The sequence below is a fragment of the Rhea pennata genome, chromosome 27, assembly GCF_028389875.1.
Source record: "Rhea pennata isolate bPtePen1 chromosome 27, bPtePen1.pri, whole genome shotgun sequence".
NCBI lineage: Eukaryota > Metazoa > Chordata > Aves > Rheiformes > Rheidae > Rhea > Rhea pennata.
Window position 1 is genome coordinate 3783530 of NC_084689.1, and position 22576 is coordinate 3806105.

At 47.4% G+C, this 22576-nt stretch overlaps 1 protein-coding gene across 1 annotated transcript in view; it reads left to right on the forward strand.

The window, feature by feature from the left end:
• FBN3 (fibrillin 3) overlaps window positions 1-22576 on the forward strand; it is a 107940-nt gene that overhangs the window by 54668 nt on the left and 30696 nt on the right. Inside the window, exons 8-21 of the mRNA XM_062596517.1 lie at window positions 2009-2134; window positions 9731-9883; window positions 10576-10773; window positions 11446-11589; window positions 12158-12277; window positions 13637-13762; window positions 14368-14490; window positions 15251-15526; window positions 16371-16424; window positions 18839-18964; window positions 19996-20121; window positions 21144-21263; window positions 22086-22223; window positions 22308-22358. Of these exons, the coding sequence (XP_062452501.1) occupies window positions 2009-2134; window positions 9731-9883; window positions 10576-10773; window positions 11446-11589; window positions 12158-12277; window positions 13637-13762; window positions 14368-14490; window positions 15251-15526; window positions 16371-16424; window positions 18839-18964; window positions 19996-20121; window positions 21144-21263; window positions 22086-22223; window positions 22308-22358 (1881 nt within the window). The remainder of the gene's footprint in view (window positions 1-2008; window positions 2135-9730; window positions 9884-10575; window positions 10774-11445; window positions 11590-12157; window positions 12278-13636; window positions 13763-14367; window positions 14491-15250; window positions 15527-16370; window positions 16425-18838; window positions 18965-19995; window positions 20122-21143; window positions 21264-22085; window positions 22224-22307; window positions 22359-22576) is intronic.

Genomic DNA, 22576 nt, shown 5'->3' on the forward strand with positions numbered 1-22576 from the left:
GTTTCTTTTCTCTTCATGGATAATTAGGTGTGATCTCACTGAGGACTCAGTGTATCTCTAGCTCACTAATCTTTCCTGTGACTAGATAAGTAGCCCAAACTATGGCATGTTCATAGGCTAGGAAAGGCTGTGCTGGAGGAAGGAAGAAAACCTAGGACAGAATCAGAAGCTTAAGGAAAAGTGTCAGGCACAATTCTATAGTTTTTCTGCTTCCCTAAAATCTGGTAGTTCCATGTAAAATAGTCAGTATAGTCCTGTCCTGGGCTTGTGGCAAGAGCTGCTGGTACCATGTAAGATCTCGGTTCCTTCCAGCTCCAGCCTGCTCTGCTGGTTGGCACTCAATAGGGACAGATTACCATGTCTTACCACTGCCATAAAACCAAAGCATTTATTTGGTCACAAAGTGCTGGTAAGAATTCAAGTCAGATATGATTCAATAGGTGGAGGAATTGCTTGCTAGACTGCTACATGGTATACCAGAAGGTGCTTTAACAAGGGCAAAACTGGAAGGGAGGGAGGTCCAGTGCCCTTGGCACTCAACTGATAAGAGCAGTAGCCTCAGGCAGGAAGGACTTCACTGAGAAAGTCACAGAGGTTCCTGCGCAGGGCAATTCCTTCAGCCTTTTTTCATGATATGAAAACTCCATCTGCTTCTGCTCCTGGCAGAGCACATAGGAAAGCATCCCATCACCCCTGGACTGCTCATCTTCCCTTTAGCTGAACCTTTATGCGAGTGGGAAGTGAGATCAAAGGGGTCTGCCTGCAGCTGGCTGAATCCTGCACCAGGAGCTCTTTAGATAGTGCCCATCTAACTACACTGGGAGAAGTAGCCAGAATCCAAAGCAGGTGTCTTTAGGGCACATCTACCCTCCAAGGGGCTACCATGTCAGTGTCCTTCTGACTCAGTTTCTCCTCTTCAGTCTCATTAATTCGTATTCTGAGTTCTGCATAGTAGCTTCATTTCAGTGGATTCATTTCAACCTTCCTTTCTCTCCCCACTCATTTTGCAGCCTGCTGGGGAAGGAATTTCCCTCAAAGAAAGGTGAAGAGGCGATGCTGTATCTTTTCTCATACAAAGGAAGTTGCTTCTTCCTTCTCCAGCAGACACCAAGGCTGGACTTAAATGCCCACACTGGTATTTGAGAAGCCCCAGCATAGCAGGATTGTCCACAAAGGACTGGTAGAAATAACACAGGACCTCCAAAAGACTTGCATTCTTCCAGAGTGACTGGAAGGTAGGCAGAACTCCCTGGGGCATCTCAGATGGCACCAGACAGTATGGCAACCAGTCTAGCAACAGGGAACCTTCAGTTCAAAACAAAGAAATCTGCGTGTAGGCACCCAAATACAGCTGTTGCCCTGTGAACTATGAATCTGAGTGGAGGTCAACACACTCAGGGGAGCCTGAAGAAAAGATCGTTTCACTCTAAGATAGATAACTGCTGATTGAGAATCTGAATATATAGAGTGAAATGTCCAGATCTCCTTTGCCTAACTGGGAGTACAGGTGCCTTTTCACCTGTAAATGTCTAAATTTATACATTCTTCACTATATGGAGCAGTTCAGTGAATAATGGAAGTGTCCGGTGTTTTTTTTTAAAAATACGATGTTGTGAGAAGCATCTCTGCCTTCAGAGAGGCTTCCAAGCTGCATGGAGGGACTTGCTGTTCAGCCGGAGTTGTGCACCTGCACAGATATGTTTCTGTCTTGAAGCTTCCTTTGTGTTCCAGGGAGCTCAGCATTTTCAATCAGCCTACACAAAGACCTATTCTTCAGTGGAGAGAAGCAGATGACTCCATGAAGCTCTCTGAATCACTCTTTGGGGGAGTCTTTTTTTCTTTCCTAAGCCACTGGTAGGAGGCCACTAATGATCTCAAACATCTCATGACAGCTCATAACACTAGTTCCTTTCCTGTATGATCACAGCTCTGGCCCCACATCCATTCATGGAAGGAAAGGAGATGAATCACAGGGAAAAGTAATCACTGTTGGTTTGTTCTTTCCTAGATGTGGATGAGTGTGGAGTAATCTCTGGCGTATGTGATGGTGGAGAGTGTACCAACACAGCAGGCAGCTATGTGTGTGCATGTCCACGTGGTTTCATGACCAGCCCCGATGGATCACGCTGCATTGGTAAGATGCTAAATAGTTCTCAGGACTGTTGCATAAAGGGAGTTTCTGAAACTCAGACCTCACATGATGATGGTGGTTTGCAAATCACTTCAAATGTGCATGCTGTCCATGTAATAGCTAGAAAATGTTCTCTTTCCAGTGCTGTCCTTGCATGTGCCATGGACTGGCTGCCATGCTCCACCTCAGTTACAGGTTGTGGTGCAGTCCTACTTGGCTGCTGAAGACCAGGGCTTTCTCTGTCTCACCACCCCACTGAGAATAGCCCTGACTATAGTTATCCTAGTGCTTGGAGTGTTTGACAGGGCGTGGCTGGGAACTTATTAAGGAAAATGTCTGGGATGGAAGATGTCTGGCTAGGATAGTGTCAGTGACTGTGTTCTTGAGGGCTTTAGACTTCAATTTGGCTTCATCTCACTGAACTCAAACTTTCACGGGGGAGTTGCTTTGCGCTGAGCTGACTGTCTGGGATCCCTCTCTAGTCAGTGGAGAAAAAAAAGTGCTCCCAAGCATGGCTCATCACACTGCAGGCATCTATCCCTGCATGCATGCAGAGACTGCAGGCTTACATGACTGTTGTATAAGCTCTCACACATTACCTTGTAGCCACCTTCCTCCCACAGCACTTGATTTTTGACTACAAAACGACTTCTGGGACCATATAGAAATCACACTTGCAGTCCCCATCCTGCAGGCTACATGAAGGGCTCGGTGGGGCCAGTGTGTCACACTCCACAGGCTCTGCTGTACCTGTTTACCCCTGTTGCAATTTGGCTCAAGGCGCCTGTATTTTAAAGCTTACCAGAATTGGCTGGGGTCCAGGCATGCTTTCCCCAGACTTACGACCTGTCCTGCCTCCAGACTACAGAGCCTGGAGTGAATCTTGCATGTTTAACAGATCAAAATTCCTTTCCAAGCCTTGTAAATATTTGATGGTCCATTTCTCTCTATAACAGACAACAGTTTCTATGATAAATAGAGCAGCTCTGTGTACTTGCTCTCAGCAGGACACTTACTTGAGTCAAATTAAATCCCAGAGTTTGTCTCACCATTCAGAAAGTTCATTCATCTTTAGAAGGTCAAGGACACAAGGATTTATAAAGAGGAATCGTTACAGAAAAGGCAGAAATAGGATTACTATTAGGACAATGGAAATGTTAGGTAGAGTTTTCTGTTGAAAGTCCTGGAAATAAATACAGAAATATTTCATTTCGAAACTGTTTTATAGCCACAGAATTTGGAGTAAAAATCAACCATGTTCTAGTTCCAGAAAGAAAAAATTGTAAAGTGTTCAGTAAGAGTCACCTTGTTTGGGAATCTGATAGATTTTGACAAGAATGAAATTTTATTCCTCCATATTTCCTATACCCTGCCATAAGGCCAGAGGGATGTGATGGCTGTCTGATGACTCATATGGACATTTCCTCTCTTTCCCTCAAACCAAGTACTTCAAGAAATGAGAAGTAAATAAAATTAGGATCCCAAAGTTTAAAAATAGTCCAAAGCTTAGTTAGCTGCAGTGGACTATGACTGCATCTGAACTTGATATATCATACTGTAGCCACTTCCCTGAGCTAATATATGCTGTTAGTGTTCTGTCATATTTTGGGACAGATAATATTTTTTCTGGCAAAATGTGCTGATTTAACTCTGGGGTGCTGTTGCCCCATGATCCATATTTTGCAAATTCTGTTTATATAGGTTGGAGGGTTTTAGTGCTCGTTTTGAGAGTTTACAGTATTTTAAAACCACAATTTATGGTCTATGAAACAAATCAAATAAACGCTGTGTAAAACTGGAAATTAATAAATAATTAAATTAAAAACATTAAAGCATGAACAGCTTCAAGAGAGAGCAGAAGAGACGTTGTGCTAACACCTCCCAGATGTTTAGACCGGAAATGACCACATTGTCTCATATATCATGGCGCACCAGCACTGGGTATGTGGTGACTTTATAGTGGCAGCCTTGATCCTTTTCCCCTCCCTTTTTAGTAGAGTAAACACCTTTTTATTGCATTTGAATAATCTCCTGTAGTTTTTGCAGCTGAAACAGCAAGACGTTGAGCTTGAGTTGATCCCAAATCTCATTAGCTGCTTTCACTGCCTTGCTCAGTGAAATGCAAACAGCGGCATAGCTGGAGAAAGTCTGTCATAGTTTGAAATGAACATTTATTGCAAGATTCAACCACCTGTGCTTGACACAAAGAATCCAGATCCATACATGCTCACAACAATTTCATTCATTTATGCTTGTAAAAGATGGGCTCAATGTTTTTCAGGCAGCAGAAGGATGTGCTTCAGCAGGCAGTGAGCTGTTTTCTTGTGCAATGGATTGCTTTTCAAGAAGGGCTTAAAAGAATAATTTTCCAAACAGGAAAATGTCCTTTCAGATGCATTTCTAATCTTGTAAATGGTGCGTAAAAATGCTTCCCTTCTTCATTACAAGTCAGAGCTCCTGCACGTTGCTTTATTTGCTCTTCCTTTTTTTCCTGATGGTGCAGCAAAGCTGTAAAGAGAGATTTGGGTCTTATCTCTTGGTGGGCAAGATCAGCAAATCTACTGCTTGAAGTTCCAGCTAGGGCCAAGTCTAACTTATTGTTGCAAATTTCTGGGTTCAGTTGGGGTTGTGAAAGTTTTACTGAGGGCTTCACCTGCCTAGAGAACCACTCTTTACTTCTCTCATCATTATCTGGGAAGAGAAAGAGCAGGAGGAAAAAAACATGACTAGATAATATTTATGAAGGCAAGAAATGACAAGAAGGAAGAAATGGGAGAATCACAGGCTTGAAAATGGCTTCACAGGGAGCTGAAGAGGCACTTTGATCAGAGCCCCCTGACAGCTCCCACCACTTTGCCAGGTGTCGAGGGAGCCAGGGAGGCTGCCAAGCAGAGCTCTGCCTAAAATCTTGAGGAGACTAGAGATGTAAAAAGGCTCCATAATTGCTGGGATCCCAGTTCAGCTCCATCTAACCTGTGATGTGTACCAACACGGCCAGGCCCAGGAGGTGGTCAAAAGAGTCCTTAAGTCAATGGGAGCTTTGCTGAGCACAGCAGAGAGGAAGAGGCAAGGGAGGCAGTAGGACCAGGACCTCAGCAGAAGGCCAGAAGCAGGGCCACAGCCTAGCAACTTGAGGGCCAAGCACCATTGGAAATCTTGGGCGGGATTCCTCTGGCTACACGCTGATATCTGCATTGCAGCTCCCTTCTGAGCTAATCACCTTCAGGTCCTTTGTAGTCAGAGCCAGATGGCTTTTGCAACAACTAGTTTGTTTGGTTTTGATCACTTGAGTTTCCTGGGAACAATAAGACACAAAGTCAGAGAAATACCCTTAAAAGCTATCCCCTGGCAAGAAGTACATGTATTTTTCATTTCTCCTTTCCCCCGCCTTCCCCCTCAAAATAGACCTTTAGCTTTTCATCGGAATGAAGATTAGAAAATAATGGGGATTTTTTTTGAAACCCAGATAACTTTTTTGGCTTGTCTTTGTTTTTTTTTCCACCACTGAAGGCCATGCAGTAATATTTTTCCCCATTCTTTCATTTTCCTTTGTCCTTTTGTAAGTCTATTTTTTTTAATAGTTCCCCAGACCCTGGAGAATTTATAGATAACAATAAGGAATTGGGAAAAAAGCAAATACAGATAGTCATTTCACTATAGAAGGCAGTAAATGTGGAGAAAGACAAATATCAATTTTTTTTAAAGAAGATCAATGGAATAATTTGATATTTTTTAAGAAAACATTTTATGCCCTTAAATCAGAAAAAATAGAAATTGTTTTTCAAAATTATTTTCATTCACTGACTCTTCTAATCTTCCTCAAGTGACTGCCATGAACTGCTCACTAAACCAAATAAACTTTTGTATGGATATCATGAAAACCACTTCCAAAGCATCCATAACATCTCTGAATCACAGACCACTGACAGACCTGTAGCTCTGTCCCTCCCCTTTGTGTCTAATCATTTCTAATCTAATGTGGAATTTTACATCCTTTCTCGCCTGCAGCATTATCTGATTAACTGAAATTATTGTGCAAAGCTGTCCCCTTAACAGCTGTGGAGGAAGGCAGACCAATATCACGGCAGCCTTGTGTTTGTACCTCCAGCAAGTGGGTGGTCCTGCAGGAGGTCGGGGAGGCACTGAAGGGACCCGCTGTTCTTTCCATCCACCCTATCTCTGCCCAAGGCAGATCCAGCTGGGTTTTCAATTAGTTCTGATGTTCATTTCTGAGAGAAGTTATTGCAAACTGCAGCAAAGACAGATGAATTTAATAAATGTTTGTCCAGATGAATAAGGGTTGGATCAATCCCTCCATTACACAAAGTGCTGTGACCTCCTTGCCTTGTTAAACTTGTTAGTGCATGTCTGTCTGTGGGGACTTGTGTTGCCCTCTCAGAATTGCTTCTGGCTTATTAACTGGATGGCTGTCACAGTGTGTCACAGTCTTGGTGACAGAGAGTGTCACACAGAAGGGCCAGGGGGGAGATAAAGGATTTATTCCAAATTACTGCCCTCAGACCTAGATAACTATTTCAGCCAAGCCCTAAAGCAGCATCAGTGATTTAAGAAAAAGGGACTTGTGAAGCTTTTTGAAATGATCCCACTATCCTGCCTTGGCTTGCTCAAAGGACAGCCCCTTTCTGGAGTAGGAGTCATGGCTGTTCAGCAGTGTTCCCAACCTGTCGTTCTGTTCTATACCCTGATGCTTGCTGAGCCCTGTAGAGACATGGGTGTTGCTCTTGCACGCCTGTCATCTGCCAGAGAACAAAGACCTTGTAGAGCACAAACTTCCATGTGACTAGGACTTTTCTTCATTAGGATTAGGAGTTAATCCTGTGTTGCATTCAATGCCTGTGACCAAATTTGCCTTCTCCTATCCTGTCTCTCCTTCTGCAAGTCTCTTTGGTGGATAAAAAGTTTTACGTTTAGAGAAGTGGTTCATGCTGAACTCAGTGTTGCAGGTTGAAGGAATGTATTTGAGAAAAGACATGCTGATTTAGTCACCCTGGCTTTAAATGGGGTCACTGTCCTCCATAAGTCCCTGAGCTGTGATTAGAGAAGAAGTAACCACAGCCCACAGATCAAACAGCTCTGTGCAATTAATTTCAATTATTTTTCAGTGAAGTGTCAGCCTGCTGGTTAATGTCACTCTACAGGCTCAGCAGACAAATCAGACCAGACTTTCCCCCTCATTAAATTACTTCAGAAACAAGGACAAGAGCTGAATGAGTGGAATATTCCAGGTTTTCCTAGAGGATTTGGTGCCAGACAGGGCCTTGCTAGACATGTGAAAGGCCTTCAGTCTCCTGGGTCTAGTCCAGAAGCCTCACACCCCAAACATCAGTGCCAGGCTTGGTGTCTGTGGCTTTGGCCAGGCTCATGGACTTTGACCACCTTCCAGGGCTCATTCTCCTCACGGTTCAGTCCAGGCTGTGGGAACCAGCCCATGACCTGAAACATGCAGCCACTGGGAACTTGGAGGGAGGTCAGACTGGAGCGCTGTTGGGACTGGGAACATCTCCATTTGTTTAGGGAGAGATGCTGCAACCACTGGAACCTGGCAGGGAATGCTTCCTCACAGACCATGGGAGGTTTGCCATCATAGCTCTTCTGGGAAGGAGAGGCAGGTCCTCTCCAGGTTCAAGATGTGCAGGCCCACCCTGGGCAATGGCAGCTGCGGAAAAGTCCTGGCTTAGCACAGAACTGGGGATCACTCTGGCTAATGCTGGAACCTAGATTCCCCAGCGTGACCTAAGTGCTGTAGGATGTGGCTGAGCCACATTTGTCTGCCAGCTCTGTCCTGCAAGGGAAAAACAAAGGAAATGGCTATATGTAGCGAAGGCTTCAGGGTAGAGCAGGAATGCCTAGGGAATGCCCACTAATTATTTAGGAACCTTTACAATAGTAGCAGGCGGCACTGGATTTTTTTTTATCGTGGGAAAACGTGTTTATTGGCAGAAACAGCAGCTCTAGCCTGAATCAGTTCAGCAGGCACTGGGGGGACACTACCCTACATTCTTGTCCGCCACTGCTCCCACAGCTCCTCAAAAGAGGCCAAGGTCTAGGGAAACGTGATACTGCTCACTTTGTGTATCACTGAAAGGTGCTTTTTCCAGAGATTACTCCTGTAAGTCAAGAATTTGACTTACCAAGGAACCTTGACTCCCTGTGCGTCTCAGACGTCAAACGGATTAGACTGTGTTTTCTGCATCCAGTTCCTGAATATCAGGACCTGATTTTTATGAACAGATTCACCTCTGTATCCTGGAGCCAGACAAGTTTTGTCTCTGTATTTCTGCCTGTTACAGTAACTAGAGAAGTTATCACTCTCTGCTGCTCCCTCTGACTTGGTAATACCTTATCTGTAGTAAAGGTGTTTCTAAATTAATTGCCTTTCATTTTCACCAAGCCTCCTTTATTCCTTGATTGAATCAGCAGGTTTTAGTTACCTTTGATGCAGTACTTGAACCATAAGTGTGGTAAGAAGGGGCCTTGTCCCAGTGCTTGCTTAGAGATGACTGAGAGGGTCCAGAGGGACACTCAAGAACTGTGTGTGGGACACTTCCTTTCTGGACAACAGTCAAGAATGTCATATGGGTTTTAAAATCAAGTCTCTAATCTAACAAACTTCTACAAAGGCCACACAGGTCTGCGCACAAATCCCAGACAGGAAGGGTGCATGCTCTGTTTATTGTTATGGCTTGCAGGATCTGGACAAGTTCAGGGCCTGCTGTACAGTTAAACTGGCACGGATGGCCAAACACCAGTCACAGATGTAGTCTAAATGAGCAAGACATACAGTAATGTCAGAGGGAGAACCTGAAGAATGGAGATCTTGGCCCCAGAATTCAATTTTGGTGAACAATGTATTTAGTCCAGAAAAGTTTGTCTGCCCTAGCTGATGGGATGAGTCTGGCTGTTTGATAGGGGAAGTGTTAAAGTTTACAGTGAGGTCTCCTGCAGAACAGCTCCCCTCAGCCTGTTCTATCTCCCAGCTGCTAACTCAGTATTTGTGTTGGGGTAGTGGGTAGCCTGGCCCTGACTATCATCAGTGCAGAAACTTTAGTGAGAAAAAGTACACAGCTGTAAAAAATCTCATTTCTTTGAAATGGGAAGAAGAGCAAATATGAGTCTGAAATATGAATAGAGAGGGCAGAAGACAGTGCTGGTGGAGGGATCTCATCTGTCTTCTGCTCTGAACTGAACCAGTATCTGCTAAGTCAGCTTGTCCTTCCTGCAAGGCTCAAGGCAGATCCTGATGGAGCCAATCCAGTGGAGAGGAGTTGCCCACCTACTGCCCATTTCTGGCTCTCAGTCAGGCTGCTTATAGTATATAGAAGCCTAAATGGCAATGTGAAATTTAATACTGGGAAATGAGGTTCATCACTCCAGCCTTGATGTGCTCCAGGTGGAGGTACTGGAAAACTTCATGATTTGGGAGGGTGAGGCAGAACAGAAGGTCGGATCAGGACATTGGGCAGAAGAAAGACACACCACTAGAAACAGGCACTCGGGACATTGGCTGGGACCTAACTGGGAGTAGAGTGATGGCACCCTGTGGATGCATCTCCTTCCTTTCTCTCTCTCTCTCTGCAGACCAGCGGATTGGGACATGTTTCTCTGCTCTGATCGGGGGCCGCTGTGCTGGGGAACTCCCTGGCCAGTACACCAAGATGCAGTGCTGCTGTGACTCTGGGCGTTGCTGGGCCATTGGGCAGACTCCAGAAATGTGTCCTGTCCGGGGGTCTGGTAAGTGCAACACTAAGGACCTCCACCTCCCACTGGGCCAGCCTGCAGCTCTGACAGCCCCAGTGATACCCCAGGCTTTCACAGACACGGGTGATTATCAACATAATGCCACAGAGAAGGGTCACATGGGAATGCTGACTCACCTGCCTGGGGCTCATCTGAAAGCAAGCCAGATGAGTTCAGCTGAGGCAAGAATTTACCCCCTTCCTCCTACTCTCCTACCCTTCCAGCTTATTTTTCCATTGCAGTTGAGCCGTGGGCCCAAATGAGGGTGAGTCCAGACAGAAGTCCTTGAGAAGTCACAACACTGTAACTATTTTCATCTCTGCCTCTCTCTTCCTCCATCACATTGACCCTGCCACCATGCAGGGGAGAACTTTTCAGGACAAGTCTGGTAGCCTTCTAAGTCCTGTCCCTTCCTGCATGAAGGGAGCCTACAGTGCCATCTTCCCCACACACCCTGAGAAGCTCCTGCCAAACACCCTGGCAAGCTGACTCTCATCAACTGCTTTGGAGAAGAGGGGGTTAAAACCCTCCTCATCGGTCTGCCCTCTTCCCATCAGCACCCACCCTCTTTGCTGTCTGCCAGTTCCTGTCTCCATCTCGCTGCCTGTGTTCTCTGCATCCTGGCAGAGACAGGAGGGGGATTCAGGCACTCTTGGAAAGACACTAAGGCAGCTGGTTTGTTTCAGATGAGTACCGCAGGCTTTGCATCGAAGGACTCCCAGTGGTGCCAGGGTTCCCTGGGAGCTTTCCAGGAATTCCTGGATTTGGGCCCAATGGTGTTGGGCCGGGAATCAACGGGCCTGGAGGCATCGGACCAAATGGGGCAAACGGACAAGGAGGGATCCCAGGTCTGCCTGGAATGGGCCCAGGAAGTTCAAGCATCGGTAAATTAAAATTCCTTTTTTACAGTGCTGACCCAACTTGGCTACGTGTCTCAGGACATACACGGCGTGTCTGCCTGTGTGCCTGCCCGCTCCTCCGAGCTGTGCACACACGAGCAGAGCACCAGTGTTCTTAGCCAGCTACAAGGTTTATTTTGACACTGGGGGAGTGATGGGATTTGACATTAATGCTGTGCAGAATGCTGAGCCCAGCAGCAGATCAAACACCGTCTCCTGGCAGAGCAAGGGAGGCTAGCTTCAGCGCAGAATATCTTTCTAATTACCAAATAGGAATGAAGCTTTCTTGTCACCATCTCACTCTCTGCCTCCTCAAAACAGAGGAGTGTTTCTCCCACTACCAGAGACACCCCTCTTGTGTGCATCCCAAATAGCTCCTTGCCAAGGGCTTGGACATGTAAACATGCACTGGATGTTCATAAATATTGATCCCCGCCTTACTTAAAGGCTGTGCAGTCTTGTGCATGTCAGTAGAGGAGGGGTACGATAGCACTTTGAAGAGACTTTTGAGCTAGCTGGGTTTGTGTCTGCAGCTCAAAGCAGAGATGGTTGTTCAGGGCCCAGGAGCAGCATCGATCCAGCACAGTTTCTACGTTTACTGACTCTGCTCCAAGGGAGCTACAGTTCTCTACCTAATGCTGTCTCTGTGCCTTCCAGGAACTGCCACTTTAAATCAGACCATTGACATTTGCAAGCATTTCACCAACCTCTGCCTGAACGGACGCTGTATCCCTACCCCATCCAGCTACCGCTGTGAGTGCAACATGGGATACAAGCAGGACGTGCGTGGAGAGTGCATCGGTAGGTGGAATCTGTTTGACACGCGCAGAAGTCAGCTCCTGCCACGCACTGCTGGAGAGGGAGGGCTGGTCTCAGCCATCGAGGCAGGCTGATAGAAAGGATGTACCTGCCCAGTGAGGAACACCCAGCGTGACAACTCTTCTCTCTCAGCCACAGCTTGATCAGGGATGTGAAGCAACTGCCACTGCGTTAGATGCTTATCATGACTTAACAGGCCCAGCAAAGCTTTGTTCCCCCCTCCATTGCTCACCAGGCAGAGCCTCAGGAGAGGTGACAGGGACCAGCTGACTGCTCTCCAAGCTGCAGATCCACATATCCTGTACCATTACACTCTCTTTAGGGTCCTGTCACCAAACCTGACTGGCCTTATATCCCCAGCAGCTCTGTTACGGACTCCTCAACACAGAGGCTTGCTGCATTCCTCCCTGCTGGCCACGCTGTTAGGATGCGGGGTTGTAAGGAAGGGCTCAGCAGCTCACAGAATCCAGCCTTTGTTACCCTTTCTGGCAGCTCTCAGCGTGTTCCCTGCGTAATGGTGTCTCACAGGTTTAGGCTCTTCTTCTTGCAGATGTGGACGAGTGCTCCAGCAGCCCCTGTGTGCACGGTGACTGTGTGAACACACCTGGGTCCTATCACTGCAAGTGCCATGAAGGCTTCCAGAGCACGCCCACAAAGCAGGCTTGCATTGGTATGTCTTTTCTGGTCTGGGAGGGACATGGGGTGCTGCACCAGTGTCAGCAGGGTTATCAGAGAGCTAGGTGCCAAAGGAAAATGTCTGTAAAGGAGAAAAAGACAGCTACTCGAGCTGTAAAGACTCTGATGAACGTGTTTCCGAAGGGCCCCCAATAGTGTAGCAGTGTAAAAAATTATCCTAATTTCTGAACTAAGTCTTTTAATTGGAAATTACACTCCGTCATTCTTGTTATTCTTTCTGGCCATGAAAATTAGTTCATCACTGTCCCCTTTACAACTTTCTTTTAAATGTGGGGAAACTGTAACCCTGTAACCCCTATATCATCTCCCTTCTAGACTAAACAAATGCAAGTCTCTCAGTCTCCTCCCATAATTATTGTTTCTAAGCTTCTTGTCATCCTTGTTTTTCTCCTCTGCCTTTCTCCATTTTTTCTCTGCCTTTCCTAACATGTGGTGCCAAAATTTGATGCAGTTCTTCAGCTGGGGCCTCTCGAGCACTGACAAGAAGAAACTGTCCCCTGTGGCTCACGCAGAGCTCTTCTATTGATGTAGCCCAAAAGGAGGTTACCTTCTGTACTCATTTGTGGGTAGCCCTGAGGATTACCCTATCTGTAATCCAGATCCTTTCCTGCCAGACTCCTGTCAAGCTAAGTTCTCCACATTGGGAGTCTTTTGTCTACAAGGATCTTCCTTTACTACTGTGACCAGTCTATTTTTTTCTTGTAATTGGCTCATAAAATGCCTTATCCTGCCTTTCCCAGTTCTTGATAAAGAGTCGATAACAACCCTCCCACTTGATACAGCCCTCTTCCTTTCTTCTTTCATCTTTACCCAGGGGCATTCGGTAGCCTGACTCCCTGAACAAGTGTAAACCATATTCTTGAAGTGCAGCAACTCCCCTGCTGTCCTACATCCATCAGCCATGCTATATCCCTACTGCAGTCCTGAGATTCATTCAGCTAAGGCATTGGAATCACATATCTGTGGCAATTAGCAGTAGGCTTGAGTCCACATTCATTGACTGGAGGGCTCTTGCTGCCTATAGTAGGCTTGGAGAAACCTAGAATTACTTGAGATGCAAGGGGAACCCTGGGGCAGGAAGCTGACAAAGATAATGGAGGGACTGAGATCCCAGAGCTCTGAGCTTCTGAATGTAGTGCTATTCCCAGAGCGTGCAGGAAGCTTTCTTCACCTCTCTCCCATCTCCCGCAGCTTGTACAGAGGGGGAGAGTGCAATCGCCCTGAAGCAGGGCACACTGTAAGGATTTGACAGGATTTTTCTCATGGAGCAGGTTTGCCAGAACCTGTCCTCACCCTGCCTGTTGCTACTTGCCTATGTTTATTTTCTTGCCAGACATTGATGAGTGCATCATGAATGGAGTGATGTGCAGGAACGGCCGTTGTGTTAACACTGATGGCAGCTTCCAGTGTATCTGCAATGCTGGCTTTGAAATCACACCTGATGGCAAGAATTGTGTTGGTAAGCCATTTCCTGCTGTGCTGTCATCTATGGCCTTGGGGAGGCTGGGACTGTGCTGACACAATATCCTCCCTGGGGATCGATCGTTACTTCAAACTGTGCTGGATGAGTCTGGAATCCCTTTCCTTTGACCCAGGTAGATGCTTCTAGGGCAGACTGCATCTTAAAAATGCTCTTAAGGAAAGGAGAGGAAGAGAAATACTGATGCACTGAAATAGGAAGGCAGTTTTATTGTGATGATACTGCTCCTGAAGTGTGCCTGCAGGATTTTGGGTCCAGAAGCATGAACAGGGATGGGTCCGGAAGCAGGACATTTTCCATCATCCTGAGATGCCATCTCCAGCCATCATTCTGCTGGTCTTGCTGCGAGCTGGACCAGGGAACTGAGAGCAGCAGGGATGCAGCAGGATAGTTTGGGCTTGTGTTCTTCTCCATGCCACCAGGGTGGCACCCTCTACTCCAAGAGTCCGAGTCAGCCTGTTTACAGCTGCTCACCAGGACTAGCAGTGGGAATTTTGCCTAAGAGGGGACAGAAGAGTTTGAGCACAGGGGAGTACTGCTGCAAGTGTCAGGCTCTGCTCATGTTTTCTACTTGTCCTCCCTAGATCACGATGAATGTGCCACAACCAACATGTGCCTCAATGGGATGTGCATCAATGAGGATGGCAGCTTCAAATGTATCTGCAAGCCAGGCTTTGTGCTGGCTCCGAATGGGCGATACTGTGTTGGTGCGTAGGTTCCCAAACTTGGTGTCTGCCCCCTTCCCAGCCTCCCATCCATGTTTCTGGGGACTTGTTACATGCCTGAGGCCAAGGATAGCTGAGAAAAGCATGATCATTGCCAGACAGCTTCCACTCAGCTGCCAGAAGGTGCCTCCTCACAGCAGAATGGGCATAAGGGGACATGTATTTGCATCTCTGCTACTCCAGTGCAAATTGGAACGTAAATGCACTTTGAGCAGCAGTTAAGTGTTGCTATGAGGCTCTGTGCTGGCCCATACACAATATGAGCTGACAGCAGTCAGCTCTGCATCTTACCAAGCCACTACAGCAAGTTCCATCAGGGTTTGTGTTTTGCTTCCCAATGGATGTGAAGCTAGAATGGAGAAAGGAGGAAGAGGAGAACATAGCAATTCTCCCAGGTACTGCTGTGACACAGGGTAATTTCTTTTGCTTACTGCACTGTTAACTCAACAGAGACAAGACCTGGCCAGTCTGAGAAAGGGCTGAGTCTCAGGAGACTAAAGATTCCCATACTCCTGCAATGAAGTGAAAAGGGAGCCCCTTCCCAAGCCATCAGGGACAGTCAGAGCATGAAAATCAGGCTGGAGACAGGCTGCAGCAGAGCACGCAAGGGACACAATGCTCTAAACTGTACCTCTGGCTCCCCCGTAGTCTCCAAGCCTCCTTGCAAAATAGGCCAAAGTCCCTATCTGTGTATCCTGCTGCTCACGGCTAAGTAACAGACCTTCTGTGCTTCCTCTTTCAGACATCGATGAGTGCGAGACCCCAGGGATCTGTATGAATGGTTGGTGCATCAACACAGAGGGCTCCTTTCGATGCGAGTGCCTTGGGGGCCTCGCTATTGGGGTGGACGGACGAGTTTGCGTGGACACCCACATGCGCAGCACCTGTTATGGAGGCATTAAAAAGGGCACGTGTGCTCGTCCCTTTCCGGGAGCAGTCACCAAGTCTGAGTGCTGCTGTGCTAACCCAGACCATGGCTTCGGAGAGCCCTGCCAGCCCTGTCCAGCCAAAAACTCCGGTGAGCTCCTCTTCATGTGGGTGAGCAAAACGCCAGGAAAATGCTCAGAGACATTCTGGGTCCCTGATTTGTGAGATGGGCTAGACAGCTTCACAGTGACATGGAAGAGCCATAGGTGGGGAGAAAGAAAGACCGCCTTCAGTACTCAACAGATTTGTGTTGGATCCACAAACAAGTCAGAGTTGATAGAAGCTTTTTTGGGATCAAAATGCCGAATCTCCAATTCTACAGCATATCCTTTTGAATAGATGTTGGTTGAATAGGTCTCATGTGCCAAGTGATTTTACTCCTCCAGGCAGTCTTTCCTATTCACCTTTTACCATCCAGCTAATGTTTTTATGGGCAGTGATGGCCTATGGGCATTTACTCCCAGATGATCCTCCAAAATGCTGAATAGTGTTGAAAGTTGTATCCTTTCCTGCAGACCCCCACTACAAACATCTTTTCTTGATGAATTTTCATCAATAACTGACATTTCAAAATGTCTGATGACAAATTCTTAGTCACACACTTAAAATGTTCCTTGATCTTACCCATTTTATATATGCATATATGTAGTATATACTATATAAATTGTATAGCATAGTCCATTAGTTATGTGTATTAAATAATGCCCAATAGGGTGTCATGAGATGCTGATCTCATTGCATGGATTCTCACAGAATTTTGCTGCTAGCTGTGAGTATCAGCTCTAAAATACATACTGCATAAGTGTAAACCAACACAGCTTGGGAGCTCGTAGATGATATTCTAACAAATAATAAATCCAGTGTTACTCAAAACTGATCTCACTGTACTTAAAATGTCCCAAAAAGCTAATGACTCTGTTGTGCTTTCCGTACAGCTGAATTCCAGGCACTCTGCAGCAGCGGCATCGGAATAACGGCTGATGGCAGAGGTACGTGCATCTCGCATACCATGTTCTAGACAGATGCATCTAATGTCACCCTGAGCTCCTTCGTTCAGTTGCATTCAACTGAATGTGTGTGCATCTGTGTGACCATGGGACTGTGTGTCATTAGAAACCCAGCACTGTGGAGTGTAGATTGGAGAGTCAGCTACGTTCTGCCTGTGTATATGAAAGCTGTTTGCGATTAAGGGCTGGGGAGCGAGCATAGGCCCAGGCAGGTGTAGATGCGTGCAGAACGTATAGTTATGTTAGTGTGAGCGTCTGTGTGGGTGAGACATGGGCTTGGGCACAGGAGAAGTCAGATGATGTGTGTCTTTTCTTCTGCCTAGTGATCAGTGAGTTAATGTTAAGCAAACATCCCGGAGGACTGTGTATTGGATAAAGCGACTGATTCTTGGCACTCTGTGGGAACCACATTTCTAGGGTTGCACACAGAAGTTGGCTTTACACTCTGCGTTCATTGGAATGAAGAGCATGACCAAGTGCATTCACTTGATCACGTCCCTCATCTACCCTCTATCTTCTGGGTCGCAGAAGAAGAGGTCTCGCAGTCTCCCAGGGAGAGGGAGGTGATAAGTGCATGCTGTGCGGCATGGGGCATATTGCCAAGGGGCTGCTTTTAATTAGACAGCTGTGCAAGTGGTCAGGCAGCTGTGCTGCCAGCCCTAGGCAGTGCTTGGATCAGCAGGAAGAGCACGAAGCAGCCCGATAGCTATGGCCTTTCAAAACTTTCCAAGCGGGAATGAGCCAGAGGCAAAATCCTTGTGGCTTCTTGGGCATCCTTCCAGGGCATCTTGTCTTGACAGAGCTCAGTCTCAGACAGATGATAAGATGCTTTCTAGCAAGAAGCTAACGTGAGACATGCTTTGGTCAGCATGGCACTGCCTGCAGCTAGGGCTGCACATGCTCAGTGCCTCTCCAAAGCTGCAATTTCCTGGAGATATAACTGAGCTACGACCACATAAAGACAAAGACCAACAGTGACTGGGAAACCCTGGCCTGGGCTATTTGCCATCTGGCAGTATGACACTGCAAGGACACTGCTGTACAAACACAAATCTGCCCTGTTCTGTGGGAAGGCTGGTTCTTACCATGGTAAAATCTCTTTGCTTGGTCACCAGAGCTTTGTGCCAAAAAGAAAGAGAGGTGACACTGGTGCACAGCAGGAGGAAGTGCCCATCTGGCTGTCACCCCTCGGGGATACTTCCCTGTGCTCAGTAACTTGGTGCTGTTGACGTATGGGGCAGTTCCCCTCAAGGACAAAGCTCCTACTATGGGCAGGCAGGAGGTCAGTGACAGCAGAGCTGCCCATGTTTCGCTGTGCTCTCTGCCTGCCTGCTGGGACCTCTGCAGACCTAAGACCACCCAGCACACACACAGGCAGCAGGGGCTCGTGATACCCACAACATGCCACTGCAGAACCATCCAAAAAATCTCTCTTTGGGGCAAATCAGTCCAAGGCCATTCCTTGCAAGTCTTTGAAACTGAGGTTTGGACATCCCATGGGCTTGGCCCCTGTCCTGGGCCTTGCCCTTACCCTTATCCAAATATAAAACTCTCCCTCCTTCCCTGTGCTGCCACCATGACACAGTCCTCACCAGCGTGAGGAAACAGGCTGAGTCCACAGGTTCTCACCTCCCTCTTTCCAGGGCAGCCGAGCTGCTCTCAGACAACTCTTTATGGCAGCAATAGGAAAAGGAAATTCATTCTGACCTGGCCAGGACTTTTTCTAGTCTGGGAGTTGTGTGGCCAGGCAGTCTGTGGCAGGCAGTCAGCTCAAGGATCGTGGCTGCGTAGGGACCTGCGGAGAGTTTGTGCCATTGCAAGTTCTTTGCTGAGACCATCTGGCCATGTACCTGACCTTCTGCTAACCCAGCTACCTGCAGGGTGCTGTCCAGCATGTCTGTCTACTCCCTGCCCTGTTCTCCCTCCAGCAATGGACCCCTGTGGAAGGACTGTGCTGGCAAGGGCAGGTTGTCCACTATGCTCTGCCCTTATCCCCGGTGGCATCAGCATCCTACTTACAGCACTTTCCAAGTAGTTTCTTCCTCCTGCATTTTCCAAAAGAAAGAACAATTAAATGATTTAACTTAAGCTCCTGAAGTAGATACACTGTCAGGAGAGTCAAACACATGGCAGAAGGTCCTGATTGCCCTCTACATGGAGCTGAATCTGGGCTCACTCTGATCCTTTGCAACTGTGCACTTCTGGACAAAGTTACCCAACTCCACAGCACCAGGAGGAATGGTGCAAGACTCCCCAGGACACACTGGGACACCCCAGGAGGGTAGGTCAGACAGGAAGGAGGGATGTCAGCTGAGGAGTGTCCCAGCAGAGATGGGAAAATCTCTGTATCTGCGGTTGGTCTTGATCTATCCTGTCTGGTTTCTTTCTCTGTGCAGACATCAACGAATGTGCCCTCAACCCAGACATCTGCCCCAATGGCATGTGTGAGAACCTACGTGGGAGCTACCGCTGCATCTGCAACTTGGGCTATGAGTCGGATCCCACGGGCAAGAACTGTGTGGGTGAGTTCAGGGCAGCTCACACTCAGCCTCATGTGAGGAAGCAAGAATTCAGTACTAGCAAGGAGAAAGCCCACACACAGCAAGAGCCATGCACTCATCAGATAAGGCTGGGAACCAGGCACAAACCTCCACATGTACAGCTGCCCAGGAGCTGGAGGTGATACAGCATCTGGTCATCTCAGGCACTATTCTCATTTAGGGCTGTCCTGTCCACATGGGAAAGCACAAGATGCTGTGTGAGAAGTGGCACATACGTGATTTAACATACTTTCCACATTGCATTGCTCTGAGGATGGTATCATCCCCCTCACCATCTGACCAAAAGAATGGGTATAGGATTGTTGTACAGTAAAAAGGTGGATGGGTCCCTCTAGAGCTCGATATAGACCATGCCAAGACTGGACAGAGGGACACCAGACCACCTGCTGTCCTTCTTCCATTGACTGAATAAGGACCCGGGACAGGATGGATGGGTGGGTAACATAAATCAAAGAAATGTTGGTAGAGGGTGAACTCTGAAGGAATCCACTCCAGCCTCCTGCTTGGAGCAAGACTGCCACCAACACCAGAATTCTTCTCCAGATACTTGATAGTTCTAGTATGGTGGCCAGATGCTAGGCACAAAAGCACTGGACCCCAAGGGACACCAAGGGGAGTGAGGCTTAGAGTCTGAATGGCTCTGGGAAAGATGCTGACCTGCAAATGATGGACTAGCCTACTCTAAACATACCAGTGCCTGAGCTGGGGTAAGTCTCTAGAGAGGGAGTTGCATCCTGCTGCCTAATGTCACTGTAAACCGTAGAAAGCAATGAGTGTATGTGGGCCTGTTGTCTCTTCTCTCCCCTGCCTTCTTGCTGTGTCTGTAGATCTGTATGTGTTTGCTCACACATGCCATGCTGTAAGTAGTATTGACCTGAACCATAAGGAGACCATTTCTGTGCCTCTGAGATTGCCATGGCTCTGTAGAGCTAACCAGGTGGAAGACTGGACACTGATAGAGTAACTCAGAAACCCCATCTCCCTTCCCACAGATGTTGATGAATGCAGTGTCAATCGTTTGCTGTGCGACAATGGACTGTGTCGTAACACACCGGGCAGTTACACCTGCACCTGCCCCAAGGGCTTTGTCTTCAGGACCGAGACAGACACCTGTGAAGGTAACATGACTCGGAAGGCAACGTAGAGCATCTTCATAAGATGTAAAGAAGAAAGTGCAGTTCTTGACTGTGTCTGAAAGGGAGCTAAAGGTCTAATGTGACTTTGGTTCCTTTCAATTCCAGTGGTTTGAACAGGACCAGCTCCAGGTGCTTGGGGTTTGTTGTTATTTTCTAGTGGAAAACTTCATTCTTCATTTGAAATAGTAGACATCCAAACTCAGAACATATGGGGTTTTCAGTAACTGAAAACTAGAATAATTTCCTCCAAGCTCCAAAATTGGTAGCCAAAAGCTGCACAAAATTGCAAATTTGAGGGGTTTGGCTGAAAGCTTACAGTTTGGATTGGGGAAAGATTGAGATTTGTTTCCTGACTGCAGAGTCCCAAAATATTTGAGGACTGGCACTTTATGCATGAATATGTGTTTAGATAAAACCCTGATTTTCTGTAAAGATGATGAAATCTGGCAAATGCTATGTAGCCCTGCACCTGGTCCAAACAGGCAGATAAAGGCCATGCTCAGCACTGTGGCTGCTCCTCCCCAGGCAGGAGCAGCCCTGAGCGAATGAGTCCATCATTCCCCAGTAGTTTCATCAACCAGCCTCAATCCATCCATTTCCACAGTCCCTTTGTGATGGTGGATACGTGAGTCATACCATCCAAGACCCCTATGGCCTGGACTGCTGGTCTTCTGAACAGTTCAATATCTCCCTTTTTCCTGTTCTTTTCTTCTTGTTCTCCTCTCCTCCTTACCCTGTACCCACCCCACCCCAAGTCTCTGGCCCTGGCAGTTTTTACCGGCCACTATACCTGCTTAGTGTCCTTAGAAGGCCAGTAGAACTTTTCAAATGTCTCTTGAAAGTCACAGAAACAACGTTCTCCTACACCCCTCTCTGCTGAGCAGCCTGGTTTGGAGGTTGTCAGGAGACACCTTTGTCTTTACAGCCTAATGGTCATGTCCTGGAAGCAAATATTGGGTCTAAGGGCACTCACCACAGTCACAGTCCCTTTCTTCCCCCTTCAGATATCAACGAGTGCACCTCTAACCCGTGTGTGAATGGTGTCTGCAGGAACAATGCCGGCTCTTTTGCTTGTGAATGCTCCCCAGGCAGCAAGCTGGACCCCAGTGGCACCATCTGCGTGGGTAAGGTCACCTTCAGTAGCCAGCCGTGGGGTGGTATCTGATATCAGCAGTGACTTTTGTCCTCTTCCTGTTTACCTGAAGCCAGATCCCATTCTCCTGGCTTAGGGATGGAGATCCTTTGAGACCTCTTGTTCTCTCTCTCTCTGCATTTCCTTGCTTGTTGGCAGCTATTAAAACCTCTTTTGTTCATGCAGGAAGCCTGAAAAGCTGAAACCTCAGGCACTGCTCAGAGCATTGTGTCAGACACAGAAGTCTCTAACTGTGCTGGATCAAGACAAAGCACAGACATGGGGTCCCAAGGGACCCTCCAGGATACCAGGATGGCAGGTTCTTACTCATCAGATGGGTTCATATTGTGCTGAGATTGGGGCACATAAAGATGAAGTGGGTCCCTTCTCATCATCTGGATCACTTCCCAATAGATCCAGCCGCCCTCAGGTAGTCAGGGCCTTGCAGATCACCAGTGTATGGTGATCCAGGATAGCTGGGCAGAAGGAACTATTTTTACTCAGAAGAAGAGCAGGCTGGGATTAGGAAAGGGAAGGATGCAGAAATAATGCAATAGCAGTAGTATCAGAGAGCACAGCAATGCCTCTCTGTAATACAGCAGTGGGACAGGGTTCTGGGGAAAAGTGCAATTTGGGTCCATGCTGCAAAGTGCTTGGCCCAACAGTCTGAAAGATAAAGTGGGACCAGAGAGCAATTAGTCACATTGCAGCCGAGGGATAGTTTCTCCTAGCTGCTTCTCATCTGGCTCCCATAAAGCTGGGAACCTCAGCTGAGGAGCAGCTCTTCACTCACATCCTGTCTCTACCTCTACAGACAGCATGAAAGGTACGTGCTGGCTGAACATCCAGGATGGGCGCTGTGAGGTGAACATCAATGGAGCCACACTGAAGTCAGAGTGCTGTGCTACTCTGGGGGCAGCCTGGGGCAGCCCCTGTGAGCGCTGTGAGATTGGTAAGGCCCTGGCTGGTGCAGAAATCAGCAAGGAAGGCAGGATGTCACCCATTTCTCTGTTGACATTCCTTTGTTTTCTTGCAGATACTGCCTGTCCCCGAGGCTACGCCAGGATGAAGGGAGTCACATGTGAAGGTAAAGTGCTGCAGGAGACAGAACAAAGTGGTTTATTGGGGATATAGTCGTGGTTCATTTGCTGGTTTTTTGCATCTTAGAGTCGGGAAGGAGCTGGATGGGGCCCTGCATCTTCCATATTACCTCTTGCTGCTGGCCTTTTCCCTGAGTCCTGTAGCCAGGTGTTTGGGGTGGAAACCAGTCTCCTGTATGTAGCACCATTACCTGGAGATGAAATG